Source organism: Numida meleagris, chromosome Z (genome assembly GCF_002078875.1).
Source record: "Numida meleagris isolate 19003 breed g44 Domestic line chromosome Z, NumMel1.0, whole genome shotgun sequence".
In the NCBI taxonomy this organism is placed as follows: Eukaryota; Metazoa; Chordata; class Aves; order Galliformes; family Numididae; genus Numida; species Numida meleagris.
This window is the reverse complement of record NC_034438.1, coordinates 63,189,072-63,206,514: the sequence shown is the minus strand read 5'-3', so window position 1 is coordinate 63,206,514 and position 17,443 is coordinate 63,189,072. Positions and strand designations below refer to the sequence as shown.

The 17,443-nt window shown below is 37.4% G+C and overlaps 1 protein-coding gene across 1 annotated transcript in view; it reads right to left on the bottom strand.

The window, feature by feature from the left end:
• Positions 1-17,443, bottom strand: part of SSBP2 (single stranded DNA binding protein 2) — a 147,299-nt gene that overhangs the window by 40,671 nt on the left and 89,185 nt on the right. The window contains exons 5-7 of the mRNA XM_021381525.1: positions 8,033-8,092; positions 3,819-3,885; positions 3,466-3,536 (exon numbers count right to left, since the gene is read on the bottom strand). Of these exons, the coding sequence (XP_021237200.1) occupies positions 3,466-3,536; positions 3,819-3,885; positions 8,033-8,092 (198 nt within the window). The remainder of the gene's footprint in view (positions 1-3,465; positions 3,537-3,818; positions 3,886-8,032; positions 8,093-17,443) is intronic.

The following is a 17,443-nucleotide window of genomic DNA, read 5'->3' as shown; positions in this document are numbered from 1 at the left end:
GATTTCTACATTATAGAATTTAAATAAAATTTCTTTTATTAGCTTTTGTTAGGGTATCAATAAATTCTGGTATGAAATTACACCACATGATATCACTTCAATAATATACAGCATAACCATCGCATTTCTCTTCAAATCAGTCAATTTGAAATGTGAGCAAGATGAAAATTAGTTAATATGATAATGAATGTCATAGCAATGCCAAAAAATGAATCGTCTAATGGCTATGAAATCAGAGCTATGCTTTGATTACATGACAAAAGCTTAACAACTGTACTGTTTTAGATGAAAAAATAAATTGTACCTATTTTAATTCAGATGAATGCAAGCAGAGCAGTCTATCAACACAGTTCATATTCATAATACACTCTGTGGTCTGTGTTGATTTTTCTTACTTTTTTTTTAAACTTTTTTTCTGATATTGCAAAGGAATGGAAAATATAATATTCTCTAAAATTAACATTATTGACTTATACTGGTTCTGCATTTCAGAAGGCAGAGACAAGTAAATAATTTATTTTAAAAAATCTAACTCATCTATTTTCCAATAATAAAAATAATATCTATTTTCCAATAATAAAAATAATATGCTCTAATTGGTGTATACTATACTAACGACTACAAAGTCTACATAAGGTAGGCTTATGGGTATTCTCTATGTCAGCCTCATTCACAAAGCATGTAAACATGATGTCATGAATACATGAGAAAAATCCAACAATAATATTCAAAGTACTGGTCCAGTGTTGTACATATGTTGAGCGATCTACTTATCTAGAATTGATATAGAATTAGGAGAGGAGGTCCCACTGCTCTAAACAGAAACCCCCAAATGTACAATTTTCCTCACTGTTAGACACTCCTGAAAGCGTATCACACAGAAGTTTGCAAGAATACATTCAAAGGCTGAAAACAGCGGCCATTTTCCAGATCTATTCTATGATCCAACAGTGCCATCTGAAGATAGTATTAGCCATAGCTGCTGGACATCAATCACTACTCATTTCTTACATTTGAGTGCAGCTCACAGATCAATTGGTGTGCAAGCTCAAGCAAAAATCAGCCAGATTAACTCAAACCTCTTGTTTAACCTAAGTTACCACAGATAATTTTGCCTGAGCAACTCCTCTGTCAGAACTGTAGGGCAGGAATTGATGGTAGTCAAAGCAGATTGGTACTGTAACATCATCAGATGGTACTAGAGGATGTGGAAGAAAGCACAGGCTAACTGGAACAAAACAGTGGATCCGTATCTATTTTATTTCATTTTCCTGTCTTGATGTAGAGGGCTGAGCCATCCGTCCTTTTTGGGCTGTCAGGTATCTCCCATCTCTATTTTACTCCAGGAATCATTTGTGTAGGACAGGGTTAAAGATCATTATGGAATCCTGAGGACGGGAATACTTCTAATCAAATGTACTTCCAACTCTAATTACTGCTAATTCTAATCAAATGTACTCTTTCATCCTAAAATAAGAGCACTTTCATTAAGGCTACTAATACACTTATTCCTTCAGCTGCAGCTATGCTCTCTGTCCTAATTTGTTCCTTACAGGTTTTGACTTAGAGTCACCACCACCACTGTTTATCTGGGCTGTTCATAAAAGGACTCCCTAACATCAGGTGGTTGAAATGACATAGATGTGCCTAGATTTTTAAATATTTAAGATAATCTAATTATTTTTGACTTGAATGCATGAGAGACACATGGTAAGCTCACCAGCAACTTTGAGGGACTGGGAATAAGTAGTCTATCATAGTGTGCACTGTGTACCTTATTCAGCAGGCTAAGGCTTGAAAAAAACCTAAACCTAATTCTTTGCAGCTTTTCACAGATTCAAGCATTTGTAACACTGCTTTTAGCTTCATAATATTTAGTTTGGAACAGTGTCGAATCTTAAAACACAAAATGCTGAGATAAGCATTTATGTATCAACACATTAAGTGTTTCCCAGGTTTAACTGTCTCTGCAGCTAGGTAGCACAGAGCCTTGCACTCTGGCCTCACCAAGGCTGAATTTACAGCACTGTAGCAAGAGGACCTTAAAAGCATGTTTGAAAGACAAATTGAGTTTGGTTTTAGAACTGCATTCTGAGATGATCCTAAAAGCAATACATAAAGATGATCCATTTACGGAAGAAAATTATTTGCAAGTTTAAAGTTGTGTAGATAAGCTATGTTTCCCCCCATTTTAAGAGGATGTTTAGCAAAAGAAAGAAGAATTTTACAAAAACACTGCATTTTAAGAGACAGCAAAAATGAAGAAAAAAAATCCTTATAAAAACTGGCACAAGATTTGCCTGCTGCGTGACTAATGGTGCTGCATAAAGTATCAGCTCAATCTCATCTGGCAGCACTGCAAAGCTTTTCTTTCTACCTCCAAAACACAAGTGGTAAATAAACTTCAGTGCTACTGAAGAAACAACAAATGTATTTAATAACAGTTGGTCACACAGCAGACACTGTGTAGAACCACACAACTGGTTTCTACCAAGAAGATCCAGAAGTGTAAAGGCAGTTATGAACAGATTTGAAAGGCAAAGCTATTTAATCATTTAAAATTCAGTTTCAATTCCAAGGAACAAATAAGCCACTAGAGAGATTATCTAAATTGGTAAGTAAAAATGCAAAGTGTGAGAACAAAATACTGGCAACATGGTATAATACACAGCCACGTAAATTTTCCCTCACCAAGAATTTTGACAAAATGCAAAGTAGCCTTTTGGATTCATGTTTCAAGTGTACATCAGAATTGATGCATTTTTCTACCTTAGTTTATTATAAACAAATACTGGTTTTGCGCTTTTGAGGAAAGCATCAATATACAAACATGAACAGATCAGCACCTTGGAGAAGGTAAACTCTTGCAATCCAAGACTGCTGTACTGCTTGGGAGTGGAGCTGGAGAAATGTATTTGACTGATAAGGAGCAGAAATAGAAGCATGAACTCTGAATTTTACATTGAAATCTCTTTGAAACTAAAAAAAAATCTATCTCAAGAGTGGTTAAAGAAAAATCTTAACACTTTTATTTTTGCTACAGTTTGCCTGAGTAGTACTGTAGTACTAAGTAGTATTATGAGATGAACTTTTTCCTCCTTGACAGCATAATATAATAGGTTGAGAGAATGAGGAAACACTTTCTTGACACTTGGACTCCTTTACAAATCCTACCTTTTAATTAAAACATACACTGGATGCAGGAAAAATGTAACTTTCCTGAAATAAGTAAGTTAAGGAATTCCTTCTAATTTCAAATCTTAAAAAAACAATTTTTGAATTTCAGATTTTATAAAGCTGTAAATCAGAATTAATTTTTAAAATAGGTAAAATTTATTTTTAAATGGTATTATAAGAACAAGTCCCAGCACATTCTTTCTTCAAGCTATGCAACACTAGAATCAAAGTAATTAAATATAAATACAGATCTGTCAATAAAAGTGTATATCTATTTGTAGAATGTACCTGTGGTCCTAAAGGAACCATTCCTCTTGGAGGAGTCATTCTCTGCATAGGTCCACCCATGTTTGGATGCCCTGGAAATAAAATCATGTAGTTTAAAAAGCTACGTGAAATATAGACACCTTCCAAATCAACTTTAATTAATCATTCTAGTGGGAGGTGTTCCTGCCTACAGCAGGGTGGTTGGAACAAGGTGACCTTAAAGGTCCCTTCCAACCTAATCCATTCTATGACTCTATGATTCTCTCTAAATTAACAACAACAAGAAAAGCTGCAGTAAACTTTCAAAAACTGAGTGAAGGATGCCAGATTGAGAAGATGTTACTTTATATGATCCAAATATTTATTTCATTCACCTTGCTGCCGTGTTGGGTCCATCCCGCTAGGCAATAATGGCTGACTTCCTGGGACACCTCCGAGTGCCTGCAGGCATAGAGATCATATTACAAGAACATAATACACTGAAATGTATGGTAAATAGATAACAGATAATATTTTGTTTTTAATTCCTAGATGTTTCTTCTGAGTCAAGAGTAATGCAGAAGAGTTAACGCTCTTAAACATCCTAGCTGGATGTCCTGAGTGACCAACTAAATGTCCTAAATGTCCAGCAACCCCATCTATGGATTTGTATGGACAAACTCTTGCACTTCTTTGGAATTATGGTAAATAATCTCCAAAACAGATCCTCATCCAATTTGCTTCTTTTCTCCAATTCTTCCTCTGCTTTAGCTCACCTATTATTTAACCTCAAATCGTTGCCGATTTCTCGGTTACATGGCAATTTATCCTAAGTTTATGTTGTTACAGCTTTCCCTTTTAACAGTAATTTTAACATCTTCTCTTAAAAGGCCCAGTGTGGACACCATGATATCCTCTGAGAGTTAGCTGTAACTGCACCAGCTGGTTACAGCACTCAAAGGCTAAGGCAAAGCAGAGCTGAGATGTGGGAGATGTACATTCTACCTGCCTCCCCCTTGAAAAGCACTAGCTTATTACTCATCTACAGGAGATAACAACAGTCACATCACTTGCTCCTATAGCAAGCTATTTTTCTTCAAGTCTGAAGAAAAATTGTGGTGTTTTCATCTCTGGTCCAAATCGAATATGTTTTTATGTCCCCCAATTTTTATCTGCCCTTTGTTTTACAGTAACTAAAAAAAAAAACTGTTTAGTCAACTAGAATAAAGTTTTTATGAATGGATCTTTGCAGCTGATCCACAAAGTGCCATTTAAAATTTCAAAATAATAATACTTTTTCATTAAAATGTGTCTGGAATGAATAATTCCTGCATTAAGAAAATAATCTACTCAGGCAGTATAGGTAACTGCTTATTAAGGGGATGGATAAGCTACTGCTGATCTGAAAATACTGTGGTGGTTTTGGGTACACAGAAAAGGGAATTTTGTAATATTTTGTAATATATATAAAATATCTGTAAATATTTTATAGTTTACTTCCAAAAAAGGAAGGAAGTTCAAAATTAAGATGCACATTATTACCTTACTTTAACACCAAGTGAAAAGGTATTCTACTGTAATATTACAGAATAAACACATGATCTGTGATGCCATTTAAAACTGAGTTTTGCATTTACTTCTGTGGCTTGATTGTCCTAAGGACAATGTAAGAACAAGACATGAAATACACAAGGAAGTGTCAAATGCACCCTCAGTAAGTTTGCAGATGACAGCAAGTTGGCAGGAATTGTTGATCTGCCTGGGGGTAGCGAGGCCCTACAGAAGGATCTAGACAAGCTGGATCACTGTGCTGAAGCCAATGGGATGAGGTTCAACAAGACCAAGTGCCGGGTCCTGCACTTTGGCCGCAACAACCCCAGGCAACGATACAGGCTTGGGGCAGAGTGGCTAGAAGGCTGTGTAGAGAAAACAAACTTGGGGGTACTGGTCGATGCTCAGCTGAGTATGAGCAAGCATTGTGCCCAGGTGGCCAAGGCCAATGGCATCCTGGCTTGTATCAGAAATTGGGTTGCTAGCAGGATTAGGGAAGTAATTGTCCCTCTGTACTCAGCACTGGTGAGGCTGCACGTCGGGTACTGTGTCCAGTTTTGGGCCCCTCACTACAAGAAAGACATTGAGGCCCTGGAGCATGTCCAGAGATGGGCAGCAAAGCTGGTGAGGGGTCTGGAGCACAAGCCTTATGAGGAGCGGCTGAGGGAGCTGGGATTGTTCAGTCTGGAGGAGAGGAGGCTCAGAGGCCTCCTATAACGACCCGAAGGGAGGTTGTAGTGAGCTGGAGGTCAGTCTCTTCTCTTGTGTAACTAGTGATAGGATGAGAGGGAATGGCCTCAAGTTGCACCAGGAGAGATTCAGGCTGGACGTTAGGAAATACTAGTTTTCTGAAAGAGTGGTCAGGTGCTGGCATGGGCTGCACAAAGGGGTGTTGGAGTCACTGACCCTGGAGGTGTTCAAGAAGCGTTCAGACACTGTGTTGAGGGACATGGCCTAGTAAGAACTATTGGTGGTAGGTGGACGGTTGGACTGTATGATCTTGTAGGTCTTTTCCAACCTTGGTGATTCTATGATTCTATGAAATATTCTTGTTAAGGAGGAATTGGTCATTTTTGCTCAAGATACCAGACAAATAAGGATAAGCTGCTGCAACATCTGCCTGATACTTGGCTTATGTGGTCATTACAATTTCTTACCAATGCACTAGAGGACTCTTCAACAACATGGAGTATGCCAGCACAGCATGGGCATTGCCAAGAGCAAATACTCATTCAGGACTGGATCTTGCAGGATATAATGGAGCTCTGGAAACATCCTGGGGGTAATCTGTGGCATGCAGTATTTACTAATGCTCCTCACCACAGAGCCCAGATCCAGCTCACATACTCCAACACAAGATTGGAAGTGTTGGGCATGCATGTTCTGTGCCACATTTCTCTGTACAAAATACAACCTCAAAATGCTCTGCATTGAGGGATGGAGGTATAGGTATGGTGGAGGTTTAACATGAGAGTAAACTCTGATGTTTACTACCTCCTTGTAACCAAAATGTCAGCCTTAAGGCTGCATTACAGTACTTCATTACTTTCAAAGGTAGCCCTTAAGGTCCCTTAAAAAAGAGCAGTTGTGCTAAGAACAGTAATTCATAAATGCAGCATACTGTAAATGAATCGCAAGAGCTGTAATTCACTAACATTATCTTGCAATTCTATACTGAAAATGTTGTACTGCGCAGACAAAAATGCTTCTGAAATAAAGCTGTGATTTGGCAGCAATTTCACAGCATTCACCGCACCCAGGTTCTACCTGCCAAATTTGCTCAGTTCAGAAACACAGAAACAAAAGAAAAATGGATAGCCAACACTGGTGTAACCCTGGCTAGGACATTACTGAATGGTGCAAAACTCTGGAAGACATTTTGTACTGCATTACAGTATGCTGTTGCCAACATTTAACAAAGTAGTCTGGATGCATTTCATTGCACTTACACTGTCCCTTGATGTCCGCATCAGCAATGTTAAGTCTCACATCTCTCTTGTGAAAAAGCAAGATGATGATTATAGATGTTATAGATCACCAATGGGTGATCTGAAGAAATCTAGCAAGCTAAAATGTCCCCAGTTCACTAAAATATGAAGTTCTATTTTATAACAATATTACATCAATGGTCAAGACAAGTTTGTTGACACTGTCACACACAAATACACAAAAGTTGAGCTCTGGTGACAACAAAGTTGGTCCTGGAAGTCTAGTTTCCACAAAATGATGTTCTAGCTTTCCTATCAACCTTTCCAATCTTGCAAATGACACAGTTTTTCTTAGAGCTCCGTCTCCTTCTCTCTTAACATTTCAGCTGCTGCCGTTCACTTTATCCTCTTCTATCTGCACAAAGAAAATAGGAATACTATCTCCTTCCAGAACCATCTTTTCACAGATGGGCCAGTGAACGTCTCTGCCAATGAACAACAGCTCATTACTCATTCCTGTTACACTAGTACTCATATCCTCCAGTGGAGATGAGAAAAAAGTGGTAATCTGATGCTTCCATAAAGTCTTCAGAGTGCCTGTAAAAGGCATAGAGCACTTGATGATAACTGCTTCTCACCAATCACCTCCTGTTTATGGTGAAGTAAATATACTTCACTGTTACTGCAACTCTTCACACATCCAACAAAGAAGAGGAAGGAGTGATGCATTTTGTGTAGATTGAAGTAAAACAATTCTAAGAGTTACCTGCATAATGTGTTCAGGAAAGCTTAAGAGAATTTAAAGGCAATGGAGATGCTCTGCTTTCAACCTGGGTAGGCAGCACAACCTGGCTGAGGTTAACATGTCTCTCTCTCTACAAGGCCTCTGTGTTCTCCCTTTGCAGACAGGCTGAGGGCACGATAAATTTTGAGGTGTACACAGTAATTAAGCATGGGAATGTGAGCCAGCAGTGGCACGATGTGTCTATTAATGGTCAGACAAAATGGAGTGCAGAGGGACTGAGGCAGTTTTGTGTGCCAGACATCAACAGCCTTCAGGACAATGCTCCCTGTGCCCAGTACTGCACCATGACCTGGATCATGACTGTGCAGGAGTGATAAATTCTTACCTGGTTGGGTATTCTTAAAGGTGGCCTTGGACCTCCAGGGTACCGAGGGGACATGAAAGGCTACGAAAAAAGAAATACTGCTAAATAATTCAACTTAGATTGTAAATACCACATTGAGTCACTGCATGTATGGCTTCTGCCATGCTCAGACTTCAGACATCCAGCTTAAACACTTCCACAGAGCATGAAGTAGATTATTCCACAACCTTTAGCAGAGCTAAATGAATTTAGAGACTCTCACTGGATGTGTCTACCAAGATACATTTAAAGTTTTGTTGCAGCTACTGTGAATGCTGCTGAATATTGTGATTAAATATAAACAATTTAATACTTTAACTGTGAAGAGTAAGCCAGTTAGTTCATGTTATCACACATCTAATCTCTTCATTGCAGAAGTGTGAGAGATAACCCTGGAACACAAAAGCAAAATGTTCTTTGCTTTTGAGTCAAGAGCTAAGTATCAGCATAATGACTCACAAGTAATTTTCTCTCATTTTTCATAACAATGCAGTAAAATATCATACAAGACTTGACCTGTGAGGGCACAGATTTCACGTTTATGCCACAAGCTTCTACAGCTTTTGTGGTTTATATGAACCATACTAAATCAATGTATCAACTCCTCCCATCCCTCCACACACAACTCCACACTCATTACAACTTTTCCTCTGTTAAAACCACACATACACTAATCGTGTGCTCTAAGCTTCTAGGGCTTTTGGCTGATTGTGTGCTACTTCATAGCCCAGAAATATAGCCAGTCCCTTAAACTAGGACAATAAACAAATGATAAACAAATGGCAGTACAAGCAAATACACTTAACATCTCTTCTTATTCCACCTCAAAGTGTGACAGTAATCTAGAAATCTAAAAAGCAGGGAGATTAGCAGGAAAAAGTCACAAACATCTGACTAAACAGATGATGAAGAGGATCGTTTTGGCAAGCAGAAGTAACTGTAACTCTAGAAGAAAATGAGGAGCTAAGAGTGTGTGCTTTGACTATGAAGATTAGGACAAAAATGACTGATTCCCTCAAGAACTGGAGAAAAAGTATTTGCATAAGGTGTTTTCTCAAATCTTCCGATAATACAGTAGCTTATTCTCTACTATGCCTAAATTGTCAGGCACTTGGAAAGCAAAAACGCTGTGCCACTTTCTTTCATGAAACAAGAGCTTGTTTCTGTTCATGACCCTGCCTACCAGTCATCAGAGAGAAGAGAGAGATGAAAGACAGAAGTCGCATGGCACAACCCAGGCGAAATTTCTTCTGACAAATGAGTTACTACACAAACTCAGTCCTAAGGGTCTCTTGGACGAGAAACAAATACATGTAAACAGGACTTATCAAGTCAGCTGTAGCTAAGGACCACATGCAGGTCACCTAAACCCTATGCCCATCATTATTTCATGAATGAATGGCATGTTTGAGCTGTTGTCAGCTGTGCTGTGTTATAAAATACAATGCCAGTGATCATCACTATTAGTAATGCATGCAGTAGTAGTAGCAAAACCACAGCATAGTTGTAATTGTTGCTAATAACTAGCAATGGCATTTTCCCCATGACCTGTTGCAAATAAGTCAAATGAACCTCTCATGTTGGAATCAGATGAAAATTTTAATAACGTTCCACACAAAAGTGTTTGAAATAGACACTAGAAAAGAGATTTTAAATACAGATGGTTTACCAATTGGAGAAGAAAGGCTAAATGACAATTGTGAAGAGTTTGCATTAATAAAAAAGACATTTGAAATGTGCTAAAGAAAAGGGAGGAGGCTTCTTTGTGCCCTCTATCTGATAGTGAGATTCCACGATGGGAAAGAAAGAAAAAACAGCTCTGCATGTAGTGAAGGCTGTAAACATGAGGATCCTTGAAAAACAGTAAATGAGTGATGAAAATAGAATTTCAACAATTTCCTTACAGGCCAACCAACTGCATTCTATGGAGCGAAGCAATTTTAGTGACTACATCACATTTGGCTTACTATGTATATTCAGAGAATGTTATCTTATGTAAATGAGATATTTTAAGATAATTTATAAGTTTATTTACATTTATAGAATGGAAAACAGGAACGTCTCCCAAGTCAATCATGCAATGTAAAATCGCACGACCGATATTATATGCATAATAACATGTTTGTTAGCCATGGAACAACTTCCCTCTTCCAGATTTCCTTTAAGGCAGGAGGAACAACTGCTTGTCCCCTCTCTTACCAACAGGTTTACTTTCCTCTCATTGTATACAAATATCTAAAAAATTATTTTTTTAATAGAACCTAAATTTTATAACAAGTGCTAAAACAGATGACTTTTTATCATATTAAGTCAAAACTTTACTTTGCACAACATGACTCACATTGTCACTAATGCATGACAATTAGAATCCTCATACTTTGGTCTGCTGCTTCCTTGAGGTCAGTAGCTGTTTCAGATATTTGAGTTAGTCTGCATACATAGGGCTCAAGTCTATTTAATAAAAATCACACAGATAACACATAAGATTTTTCTCTGAAATATTATAATAAAACACACTTCTTTTAAGGCATTGTCACACAGGCATAAAAGTAGATTTTAATTTTAGAGCCAGTGCATTTGTTCATAAATGATTTGTTAGTTCATTGCATGAATAACCATAGGAGCCTCTTTGATACAACCCTGTCTTACAAGAAGTTTTATTTGCTGTAAATATTAATGTGCATATGTATTTCTCTTAAGTATATTTGTGGAAATGTTTAAATCCTCTCCCATTCTTTAAGTATCTGAATCCAATGAAATTGTAAATTTCAGACAATTTTTATAGTTCTTGATTTTTCATGGATATGAACACTGTACATGAAGAAGATTATATTCCATGGGCAGGGAAATATATAAACAACTAGGAAGTACAAATAATATTGTGGTGAATGTAAGTGCCAATGAAGTGTCACATAAGATTGCAGAACATGGTGAAATATTAATGTCAAAGACAACTCTAAAATATCTTACACTGTTTCAGATGACTATTTAAGGCTATCAGAAAAATTCTAAAATTCACCAACAGAAAAAATAATCTTTGTTTTAGTTGTTAATCTTCATCCTCTCCATAATTAATGCTATGTTTGCCAATAAAGAGCTCTACCAAGACCTATCAAGATATGAAAGAAATTCTGCCAAATGTTTTATGAAAAATAAATATAAATAGCTTTTCACTACATTAGGAGCAAATTATTTAAGTCTGACACACACAAGACGTCACTAAGACATTCTAAAAGACAAGAACTTAAGCAGCAGGCTTTTTTTGTCATATGTGGTGTTTTGCTACATTCTTTGTAATTAGGAGAAACAGTTGACATTTAGTCTCCTATTTAGTTTCATTTTATTATTCAGAGCTGTTGACCATGGTTTATGGAGGAACAACATTGGACTTTGTTTCTCAAAGTTTGCAGCATTCTCTTTCTTTGCCAGCTCCTTGATTTTCTTCTCTTAAAGATGCTGCAGTATATATATCCGCATGTATAGGCAATGAGCCCAAAGCATGTGCACTAATTTGAAAACACTGACCACAGATTTTAAATTGGTCAATGTGATGCTTGTCTTTTGAAGACAAATACAAATTTTTTGTGTGCTGAAGACAGGCAGGCATTTCTGCCCATTAACCGAGCTTTCTGTCAACTCACAATACATCGTCTTCACAGTCTACAATCTTCTATGGATTCCCACACTAAATCCACAGCAATACAGACGTCAGATTTATCCAGAGTTCAGCAGACGGGACTCAGAAGGTGCCACACCAATGAATCAAATGCTTCCTTGCCTATCCTTGCTGGTAAGGAGGGAGGGGACTGTCTGCAGTGCACAGGTTACAAGACAATTTTCTCCATATATACGATCTGAGAGGCTTTACAGGCACATGACTATCCTACAGCCATAGTGAAGGCAAATAAAATAAAGAAGTAATGAAACCCAAAGAATAAACCAAAAGGCAGGTAACATGGTTTAACAATGTTGCACTAACTTCAGCTTCTTAACCTCCTGATGGTAGGAAGGGCCAAAAGACATTACTTCCTAGAGCCCTCCCTGTGCAGAAGGATTCAGTAACATGAGAAATCTCACAGCCAGGTCTTACATAAAATAAGAAAAAACCTTGAGCAGTGTATTTGAACATATAACCTCTCAAGAAGCTGATCTGCCTGGGGAAAAAGGATATTACTAGAGTGGCTCGATTCAACAGTAATTTCAGATTCTGGAATGGCTCTTGATTGTTTCCAGTAACTAATGCAGCCTTCAAGTCACTTGAATCCACAACAGAGACATTACACTGAGTACAAGGAGGTACAAACAATGCCTTCACACATTACCCAAAGCTACAATTAACTTCTCTAACAGTTAAGGAACTGGCACACAACATCAGTAATGTACTAAGAAAAGCAACTACAAAAAAAACCAAACCAACCAAACAAAAAACCCCAGCCCAACTCAACCCAAAAGAATGTGAAGAAAATAAAATACTAGGCAAGCATGTCTTACCTAAGCCACAACTGAAGACAGCCCTTGATGGAGGTGCCATCAGCATTTGGAAATGTGTCACACAAGATACAACAATAGCAGAAGAGTATGGCAAATGTTTTTGGAATCAGCTTACTGAACACATGTGCAAACACCAGTATGTTGTAACTATTGCATTCAGATATAAAATTTATTAATTTGGTATCACAATATAATTTTGCAGGCTATTGTCAAGTAGCTGAGACCAAAGGCATACAAAAAGAAAATTCCACTAAACTGAGTGAAAACAAAATGTGATAGGATAAACTTTTCATTCAATCGCCATAGAACATATACTTATCAGCTTAATGTAAAAGAAATGCTAAAAAAGAAGAGAGGATACACAGAATAAAATCAAACTGCCTATTAAATAACATTTCTTAAGTTGAGCATGCATGAGTGTGTGTGAATGTGCAATGTAAAGATCTTGTAAAACACAAGGGGACAAGCAGATAGTAGGTGTCTAGTAGGGAAGTTAACTGATGTTGAAGCATCAGTCAGTAGTTCTCGTGAGCCACATCCTGGTTCCGATATTTGGGAAAAATGATTTCACAAAAAAACATCCACAGGGAAGCTGATGACATAAAAACATGGAAGCTGGCATGTTTCTGTGCCAGTTATATAACTTTCACTCTTTTTTTTTTTAATTGTTTAGGTAACTTTACAATATGATGCACTTTAGTTTACTTGTACCTAAGACTAGTGGAATAAATGAAGTTAAAAGGTTAAACTTCAATAAGCACCACAGGTTTCAATAAATTTATGTTTCTTTAAATTTATTTCCCTTCGTAATAAGGCTAAACTGGCTCTTTTTGTACTGACAGTTGTCATCAATGACTGCGTACTGTTTCACATAAATTGCAAACTACTCAATAATCCACTCTCAAATAACTAGTCCTCAATATAGATTATATTTCAATTCCTATTCCTTGCTTAATGAGGTTGAATTTAACATAAATAACTGTAGTATTCCAATATTACATGATATCCCACACCTTGTAATGCTGCATAGTACAATTTTGTGTGACAAACAAATGCACACAAGGAAAAACAAGTAAATGCAGCTTGAAAAGAATTACAGCAATTCCTAGGCATAAGTGATGGTGGGGTTGTGCACATCAGCTAACAGTAAAAATACCAAGGGACAAAATGACAGCAAAGAAGACAAGAGCCATTTCTCTGAGGAGAGTAAAATGGAAAGAGCAGTGCTTGAACAGGGCAACTCTGTCTACATGGCATGAAAAAGAAAATCGCACTTTTTAAGTTAGGGTGGCTTAAAATAACAACACTCCTCTAGATTCACATTAACATCTTCCTAACTTGATGTATCAAAAGGTTTGTTTCAACTTGAGAAATATGCAGATGTCTAGTCAAAGCAGGATGAAAGGCATATTTTTATGGTACATCACCTGCCTATTTTAAATAAATGCATTTAAGTCATCCAGAGAGAGAGGAGCAGCAGTTTAACCAGAGGAGTAGTTTAACCAGTCTCGGCTATCGCAATTACTTCTCCGAGGCTGACTGGTTCATGGCGGGGCTGCTTTTCCTGAGCGTGATGTGCAACAGCCTCAGGAATGGGATGCGCTGGATGCACTCAGTGCTCAAGCTACTGAAGTTGTTACCTGGCCATGCTCTTCCCCCCCAGTGACAGCATGGTGTGGCCAAGGTGAACGATGAATGAGTATCCCTACAGAGACCTCATGAACAGGGAGGTTTTCATGCTTCTTGGGTACTTCAGCACCGTGCCAGCCAGGCCTGACCAGCTCCCAGCAAGCAGGGTCCGCTTGGATGGCTGGGCCTGCCAGAGGCTGTGGGCATAGGCCCTTTCACTTCCATCAGCCCCGGCAGGTTGCTAATGGACGGCGGGAAGGAGAGGACACATTTCTAACCACAGCTACATCCAGATCTGGAAGATGTCTGTGCCCTGCTCTTGCTGCATTTGATACGGCTTAGGAGAGCAGAGGAATGGGTCTGCTTGCACCAAGACCTGCAGGCAAAGCTCTGCAAGGCTTGGCAAGGCCACCTCTTACATGCATACCTCCAAAAGCAAACAAAAACTTCTTACTAGCATGCCAATTCTTTATCTATGTCATCAAATTTAGAACAATTTCCTTAAGACTGTTAGTCTCAGCATCCCAAGAGGCTGATGATATTCCCAACCAGAGAATGCCTCGTAATGAGATAAAAAGAGCACACTACAAATTAAAAAATACAAGGTGAAACACAGTTTTTAGCATTTGGTATAAAAAGGTCAGAAATTATTTAATTGGTTTCCATAATTTCGTCACTATAATCAGCACATACTCTAAAACCTACTTACCACTAGAAGCTGAAAGTGAAACCACAGCCTCTGATTGTGCCCACGCTCTGATGAATTATTTTAAATTAATTGCACTTCTATACTTGAAGAGCAGGTATATTAAGAAGGTCCAAATTACTGGCATCATGATCATAAATCGGGTGTGAATTCTCATAAAGATCAAATCCCTCAGCTTAGCAAGTTAAAGTTCTAAATGAAGTTCTAAAGTTCTACATCTTTGTTCTCTTCTCCTCCATTCAAAAAATAAAAATAAAAATAAAATAAACAGTCAAGTTACATACTACATCTCTAAGAATATAATTAATATAATTCATTATAATTCATTTTCTTTTTTTTTTTTTTTCCAAATTCTATTTCTGGTAAAAATGGCCAACATCATTTAACTATTTATAGTCTAAATGGTATGAAATAAGACTACTTGATGATTCTGCTTATTTTTTAAACTATACTGTCAGTACTGAAGAATGATTAGGAAATAACATTTTAATAGATCTTCTTAAGATTCCTATATTTTGTAGAATAAGTTAGTTAGAGGAACTTTACAACTTCCACTGGTGTAACGGCTTCTATTATAAAATACATGGTTTTGTATTTAAAAGATACAGTGATAAACCATGAAATATGTCTGAATGGAAAGTATCCAAGTTACCTTGCAATTTGTATATTTTAACTTATTTAGTTTCCTCTGCATTTTTTTTGTGGACATCCTCATTGGCAATCACAGCCACCATAATGTATGACAGTCATGATTAACACATTTTAATTCCAAGCAGGACTACTACTAAATTAAATCTTAAAATGACACTCTTGTGCTGGCACAGCCTGCTGATAAGCATAAACATGTTAACTGATCCCCTAAGAAACTCAGACGAGCTATCACCCAGTTCTTAACAGAAATTATTTTCCTATTCAATTGCATTTTGCTGTTAATTTTTACAAACCTTCTTGTCCTCCCTTGCTCCCAAGAAGGCTGACACAGTGTTAGAGGTCTTTTTATCCTGCTGAAGTATTTTGGAGCTTAAATTTGAGTTACACACTGCATATCTTGTACGCTACAAGTATAAATCAAAAGAATTTTTTTAATCTACACTACTTCAGATAAAATTGTATAACCTCAGCAAAATACCGGATGAAGACAGCAAAAGATGCTGGCCTTTTCTGATGATGAAAATAATTTTCATGACCAAGTTCTTCTTTATACGTCAGATAAAGATTCCCTGTAAAAATCCTTCCCGTGTTTATGGTTTTCTAAGAGCAGCATGACATAGTGTGACAACCTATAAATGGCAACAGTAAGACCTCTGTGTTTCCACATTTACATTTCTAAAAGCCACAACCAGAACAATACTTGCATTTCAAACAAAATGAATGCCTCATTCCTAGCCAAGAAATACAGGACTCGTTCCACCATATGAAAAAATACTGCAATACTTTCAATATATAATTTGCACACTCTGCATAGAAAAATGAGAATCAAAACCTCTTAAAAAAAAAATTCCTTTTGTTCTTAGCTAAACATTTCTCAACAATCTGAACAGCAGGATCTGCTTCCTAGTCAGGCTATTCCTCCCAAAACTATTGAGAAAATAAATAACACTCATTTTGGTGATAGATGATCTTCAGGAAAAGTACTGTTAATATATCTGCCTCACTTTGTGGAGAATACCATTATTTTTTGCTCACAAAGACTGAACAAGTGAGAGAGAAAGAAGATAAACTATGCATATGATATGTAAAGGAAAATTAGAAAGAAATGCATCTTTTAGGTTGGTTATTAGATATCTGCTTTTTAAACCAGGTTAATGGTTTTGACTTCAGTTTTTATTAAATGGAAATACTACAAAAAATAAAATATTTCAAATCTGATTTAAGCTGAAACTGACAGGTCAAGTACCACCTTTTTGAAACAAATAAACCGTGCTTTTACAATTCAGACATCCACACAGCTCACTAAGCTTGAGGTTTCTTTTAAGTTTAGTAAGCCTTCTAGTCACCCCTAACTATGAATTACAAACAACTTTTTGAAACAGTTTTGAAAATGACAACCCAGTTTATTACTCCTGCTGTTATTTTTAGTAAATATACTATTTTGAAACTAAATGCATTACCTTCCTCTAAGAACTTTGGTCTAAAACCCAGGCATTTGTAGCTCATGCAAAGAGTGACAAGTAGACTGGATTAACCTCAGCAGGAGGAAGCCCTGTGCATAAATGCAAATCCCTCCTCTTTTCATACACTTCAAGCAGCAATTAGAGCATCAGTTTGGGTGGACAGCCAGCACACTTTCATTTGTGACATTTACTTTGTGAATAGGGAACATGAACGTTCAAGGGCAAGATGCTAGAAGTCCAGAGCAGACCTCCGAGTAAATAACTTATGCCTAACTCTCTCCCTTTCCTCTCTAATCCATGGCTAGCAGTGAGTCTGAGCCCGCCTGAAATTGTGCATGTGGATGAGGAGGCGGGGAAGTGTGGGCTCAAAGCTTATTTAGCTACTCAAGCTGAGCAGTTTTAATTTGTTCTAGCAGTTACGAGCCGCAAAACCATTACCACAACTGCAGGATG